Source organism: Chiloscyllium plagiosum, chromosome 16, assembly GCF_004010195.1.
Source record: "Chiloscyllium plagiosum isolate BGI_BamShark_2017 chromosome 16, ASM401019v2, whole genome shotgun sequence".
NCBI classification, from domain to species: Eukaryota; Metazoa; Chordata; class Chondrichthyes; order Orectolobiformes; family Hemiscylliidae; genus Chiloscyllium; species Chiloscyllium plagiosum.
The window spans coordinates 53,310,355-53,316,662 of record NC_057725.1 but is presented as its reverse complement, the minus strand read 5'-3'; the positions used below and the strand labels follow the sequence as shown (position 1 = coordinate 53,316,662).

General features: G+C 41.4%; 1 protein-coding gene and 1 long non-coding RNA gene across 4 annotated transcripts in view; one reads left to right on the top strand and one right to left on the bottom strand.

The window, feature by feature from the left end:
• Positions 1-6,308, top strand: part of LOC122557921 — a 117,227-nt gene that overhangs the window by 65,608 nt on the left and 45,311 nt on the right. The gene's annotated exons all lie outside the window — the stretch shown is intronic.
• Positions 1-6,308, bottom strand: part of LOC122557920 (immunoglobulin superfamily member 22-like) — an 81,603-nt gene that overhangs the window by 46,642 nt on the left and 28,653 nt on the right. For all 3 annotated transcript variants that reach the window (XM_043706139.1, XM_043706138.1, XM_043706140.1), the window contains one exon: positions 2,304-2,466. In XM_043706139.1, the coding sequence (XP_043562074.1) occupies positions 2,304-2,466 (163 nt within the window). The remainder of the gene's footprint in view (positions 1-2,303; positions 2,467-6,308) is intronic.

The following is a 6,308-nucleotide window of genomic DNA, read 5'->3' as shown; positions in this document are numbered from 1 at the left end:
GTCCAGTTCTGGTCACCCTATTATAGGAAAGATGTGGATGCTTTGGAGAGGGTTCAGAGGAGGTTTACCAGGATGCTGCCTGGACTGAAGGGCTTATCTGATGAGGAGAGGTTGACTGAGCTCTGACTTTTTTCATTGGAGAAAAGGAGGAGGAGAGGGGACCTAATTGAGGTATACAAGGTAATGAGAGGCATAGATAGAGTCGATAGCCAGAGATTATTTCCCAGGGCAGAAATGACTAACATGAGGGGTCATAGTTTTAAGCTGGTTGGAGGAAAGTATAGAGGGGATGTCAGAGGCGGGTTCTTTACACAGAGAGTTGTGAGAGCATGGAATGCGTTGCCAGCAGCAGTTGTGGAAGCAAGGTCATTGGGGACATTTAAGAGATTACTGGACATGCATATGGTCACAGAAATTTGAGGGTGCATACATGAGGATCAGTGGTCAGCACAACATCGTGGGCTGAAGGGCCTGTTCTGTGCTGTACTGTTCTATGTTCTATGTTCTATCTGTTGTATTATAAGATGTAGAATATGAAAACAAATCATTTAGTTTACTTTTCATCAGCTTTGTTCAAGGATTGTTTATATGCTTTCAAAATGTGTATTTGAACATAGTTGGGATGTCTATTAATACTGCGGCACAGTGACACAGTGGTTAGCACTGCTGCCTCACAGCGCCAGAGACCCGGGTTCAATGCCTGCCTCAGGCGACTGACTGTGTGGAGTTTGCACGTTCTCCCCGTGTCTGCGTGGGTTTCCTTCGGGTGCTCCGGTTTCCTCCCACAGTCCAAAGATGTGCAGGTCAGGTGAATTGGCCATGCTAAATTGCCCGTAGTGTTAGGTAAGGGGTAAATGTAGGGGTATGGGTGGGTTGAGCTTTGGTGGGTCAGTGTGGACTTGTTGGGCCGAAGGGCCTGTTTCCACATTGTAATGTAATCTAATCTAAAAACAGCAGATAGTTAAGTAGATGTTTGGAGTGAATTGATTAAATAATTGACTGTGTGCATAGATACAAAGGAATACTTGCCCAGGCTTGGGCATACTCCTGTAAAGCAACTTGTCCTAAGGAGTTAGTTTGACTCTTGAGGTGATGTTCCAGCAAGGATGGATTTTTACAAACCCTTCCAAAGCCATCCTAAGCCCCACCCATTTCTTGGGGTACAGTGGGGTACAAGGCTTTACATGTCAATGCACGTAGTGCTGCAGCTGGACCATCAGTAAAACAGAAGCTCGATTTGAATTTAGATAGTGACTTTCATAACATAAAACAAACTGACTCCAAGTACTTTGCAATTAATTAGCTTTTTAAATATATGGTTTCTAGTCAATACAGGAAGAATGATTGGCAAAATGAGATAAAGATGTAGAAGATCAGATAACACGATGTGAATTCAGGAAACACCTAAGAAGCAGGTGTTACAAAAGGGAAGCTATGGAAATGAAACAAACGTGTTTATGGCATGAATATTGCAACAAGGGTAAGATATTTCTCAGTTAGACCCATCTTGCTAAGAGTAAGTTGCATTTAACATAAAGCAATGCTCTACCAGTATTTCAAATAAAAACTGGCAGACATCTTTATGATGCATGTTCGATGACTTTCTGTGAGGAAGCTGCACAAAATTTAAACAATGCATGATATATGGGAGTTTAATGAATACAGGAAACACAGCAGCCATTTTGTGTTTAGCAAGATCCCACTAACAGCCCACACCAATGAATGAATAAGATGAAATTATGTAATAAAGATCAGAGAATCCATTAGTATCTTTGATTGAGAAATAACTGTTGATTTGGAATCCATATACAAGTCTCCTGCTCATTTCAAAGTTAAACCATAGGATTCACCTGAAGGTTGATAGAGCATTGGTTTTCTGTCTCACCCATGCCCACAGGCAGCTGCCCCCAAGACTCAGGTGCCAGCATACAGTATCAGAAGAGGCAGAGATTGAAAGCTGCCTGGGCAAATAAGAGGAGGCCAGACAGCAGCAAGGACTGCTTCATTTGGGAGATCTTAATGTTTTTACTGCCACTTTGTGAAGCTTACTGCATCTTCCGCATGATGATCTTGGGAAGTAGCAGTAAGTTAGTTGAACAGTAGGAAAATGTGCGAGGGATTACAACATCCCTATGTTCATCACAAGGAGTGACTTGTGATGGCTCAGAAAAGTATGATCATTGGCAATGTAAATGATTGTGGAAAATAGATATGCAATTGGTCAGCGTGTTTACCTAAGAATCCACTGCACAGTATTACACTATATCCACATGCAAAATTAACAACATCTTTCTGCTGGATACCTTTCACTTTCAGCCCCACAGTGAATTTTTTATCTCCTACTACCAGGGTGTATTGGCCAGCATCCTTCTGGGTTAAGTTCTTCACAGAAAGCATAAACTTGGTTCCCATTTGTTTAATTTCAAACTTCCCCAATGAGAATTGTGTTCTTAATGGCTCGCCATCCTGCAACATAACAGAAACAAAATTGTTAACTGTTTCAGGAGAGAAAAGCAGTCTTCAGTGAGCAACCTGAAATGAAGTAGACTGTGATCAATATTGTGCAGCTTAAGAGACAAGAAAACAGGAACAGAACCACAAAGTAAGTGCAAGCTCATTTACTGTTGACAATTCCACTTATCACACTTCAGCAGCTCCCTAACCGATGTTTGTCCAACCTACCTTCTATCTAGTGATGAGGAGCAGGATTACTTTATTTTTCCATCCTGGAATGCTAATATTTCAAATTCTATCCCTGTTGAGATCAATGAGCTGAACAAATGCCAGGGATGGAACATATCTTATGTTGTGAATGGTTAGAAACGACATGAGATATGCCGTGACTCAAATCAGTCTGCAATCTGACATCAAGTGGTCTGTATTGGTCTGGGCTCACAGTTTTCTTTATTTCTTAGTGAGATCTCTCAAACTCTGCTTTAATTACATAACTCCACAGTAAACTCCACCATAGATGTTTAGGGGTGAATTCACGTACGGCTTCTCTGCTGACCTGCTGTAAAACTTTGGAGAAAGAGTTAAAGAAACCCCAGGAATGCATATAAATGTTGTTTATATTACACTTCTGGCTTTCCCATCAGTTTTCTCCAAAGGTTACAGTGAATGAGTAAGAGAACTCTCCAGAAAGTTTCTCCCCATCAATGCATCCTATGGAGAGCTAAGCTATTGAGCTGCAGATGCACCAAGTGTGTGTCAGCCTTTTACCATTTCCAAGGCCCTCTATTAGGGTCAATTGTCTCCAATGATTAGCCAGTACTGCAGAAAAAATCCAATACTATCTGTATAAGGTAAAAGAGGAGTAGCCGTGTTTTGCCAAAATGTAGTGGAGTGTGGTGTTAGCTAAACATTCATAAATCGAAGAATAAAGAATCACATGTGGTGTTAGGCAGCACAGTGGCTCAGTGGTGAGCACTGTTGCCTCACAGCACCATGGGCCTAGGTTCGATTCCTGCCTCAGGCAATTGTCTGTGTGGGTTTCCTCTGGGTCCTCTGGTTTCCTCCCACAGTCCAAAGACGTGCAGGATAGGTGAATTGGCCATGCTAAACTGCCCATAGTGCTAGGTGCATTAGTCAGGGATAAATGTAGGTGAATGAGTCGGAGGGTCGGTGTGGATCTGTTGGGCTGAATGGCCTGTTTTCAGACTGTAGGTAATCTAATCTAAACACACTGAAAAGATAAGACTGCAAATCTGATTGAGAAGGCTATTAGAATTAAATTATATTCACTGTTAACAACAATCCAGACAGGTTTCTGACATTTTAAACAATGTCAACATTTCAAGAATTTAATTCAAAAAATCTCTACTCCCTTTATATCAGCACAGTTATTGCAGTGCCACACATGTGTGTAGAAGTTATATTGTGCCTTCATTCACCAGTTTTCCACAATGTGTATTAGGAGTTTGTCTGACAAAAGGGGGATCATAGTATAGTTGCTCCTATTGTTTTCAATGGAAATAAATTGGGCAGGTTTTGCAGTGGGAGGGTGATGTGCTCCACTAGAAAACTGCTCAGGCAGTAAAGGTGGAAATTATCTCCACTCTGTCATTTCTAAGCACCTCTTTGTTCACTTCAGTGTATCCCATCCAGCTCTGCACAATTTCACAGAGAAACAGGTCAATCTTGTATAGATTATACTACCTCAAATTGGGCAATATAGCAGAAAGAACGTTTGATAAATGGTGCTCTCAGCCCAATTACCACTTTCTCAAACTAGGCTTTCCACCAACCCACCCGCCCATCCCCAGCCTCATCAAGGATCAAGGGTTACGGGAAGAAAGCAGGAGAATGGGGTTGAGAAACTTATCAACCATGATTGAATGACGGAGCAGATTCGATGGGCTGAATGGCCTAATTTCTGTTCCTATATCTTATGCTCTAATGGTCTTATCAAGCCAACCCCTTGAGGTCTGACATGTGTAAATCTATAAAGCCATTGGACCATATGACACACATTATTTTCTGCCTTCTGGTCAACCAAATTGTCCTCCTCAGGGACCACCAAGAAGTTGGGAGGAATGTTGACACATTAACTGCACTTCCTGGAAGAGTTACTCATTCTTTTTGGGTAAAGGCACTCAGTGTAGGCACTTCCTGTTTCCATTTGGGGAAAGCACAAATGAATCCACTCTCTTCTGTTCAATCTCACCTTTTTCCTATTGCCACTTCCATGCCTACTCGAATCCATCTGGGATTGGTTCATTCTCACCTATTCAAGGTGGTACCTCTCTCTTCATGTGCCCCAGCCCTCCTGTCAGTTTAGCAAACTCTTCCTCTTCTCAACTCTTGGATTAATACTGACACTCTTTGCCACACTCAGTTAATGCTAGAATATTTTAAATTACTGTGATCCAAAGTGCTTCTTCTCTTCTTCCCTTAAGTATCATTTTCTGTCTCTTGTTTAATTCCTTTCCCATACTTTCCACAGTTCTTTGTCACTTCCTCTCCTTTCTCCCTTCTATTCATCACACTTCACTGCTCTCCATTTTCCTTCCTTCACCCATTTACATGACATTATTTCATCTGTTCCTCTTCTCTTAACTTCTGTCCACTCTTCCCCTTTCAGTGTCATGCACTCCTTTATCACTAGCCATTTACCATTCTCCTTTACACTGTTTCTACCTGAGTACTGGAGTAATTGGACTTTTTTCGATCACTGCCTCCTAACGCATGATGTGGCTTGCACATTATGCGGAACAAAGATCTCATCAATGAACAATGAGATTGGGTATCAGCAGTGCAGAGGGGAAAGGACAGTGTCCTCAAAAGAAAGATTGTCTGTGTGAAGTACTGACAGTCAATATTTACACTAATTCCAGTATGTTGTGAATTAGGTGGTGGGGAATATTGGCCCTGATCACTAGCTCATACCTCTTGTGTATAAGGACACATCCAAAAGCTACTTGCTCATGGTGAATTAATCTACCAATATTCACTCTTTCGCATCCAACATCAAAAGGATCACTCAGCGTTATACAGAAGGGTTGCATCAAGATGCATATTTTCAGGAGATAAGGTGGCAAAATGAATAATAGGAAGTGAATGTAACACTTATCAGAAGTAACTATTAATAAGAACTCAGCACATTTATCATCTGCGGAGGTTCAACTTCATTGTTGCAGTCAAACCTGATGAAGACCAAAAAGTCAAACATTTGACTACTTCCCATTGCAAGTTAGACTTTAATCCTGCAGATTTAATCACCAGAACCCTACAAAACACAAAGCTGATTATTCCATAAACTCACTATTATCTATTGCATTGACATCGAAGGAAATAGAGTGATAATGAACTTGACACAACAATATCAGCACTAAGTATCAGCATTGCCATACACTGTAGGTAATAGTGAATGGGGTGTGTTCTTATTGGAGAACTTGCCCATTTCCAACTGCAACTATACAGTAAAATCCCGTGCATTATTGTTGCAGATGAGGCAATGTACAATTGTAAATAAATTTCAGGATTTGGCTTAAATATTCATGAGTCTAGTGATGCTAGTAATTCCCACAACTAGTCTGAGCATCAGGCATTCAAGAATTTGGTTTATTGCTCAGTCATACAAGCAACGTTATAACCCATAGACTTGGCAATAAAACATCCTTGTGATGTAAACTATAGAGAAAGAAAGCATCCAAGGAGCAGGAGAATCGACGTTTCGGGCATGAGCCCTTCTTCAGGAATGAGGAAAGTGTGCCAAGCAGGCTAAGATAAAAAGTAGGGAGGAGGGACTTGGGGGAGGGGCGTTGGAAATGCGATAGGTGGAAGGAGGTTAAGCTGAGGGTGATAAG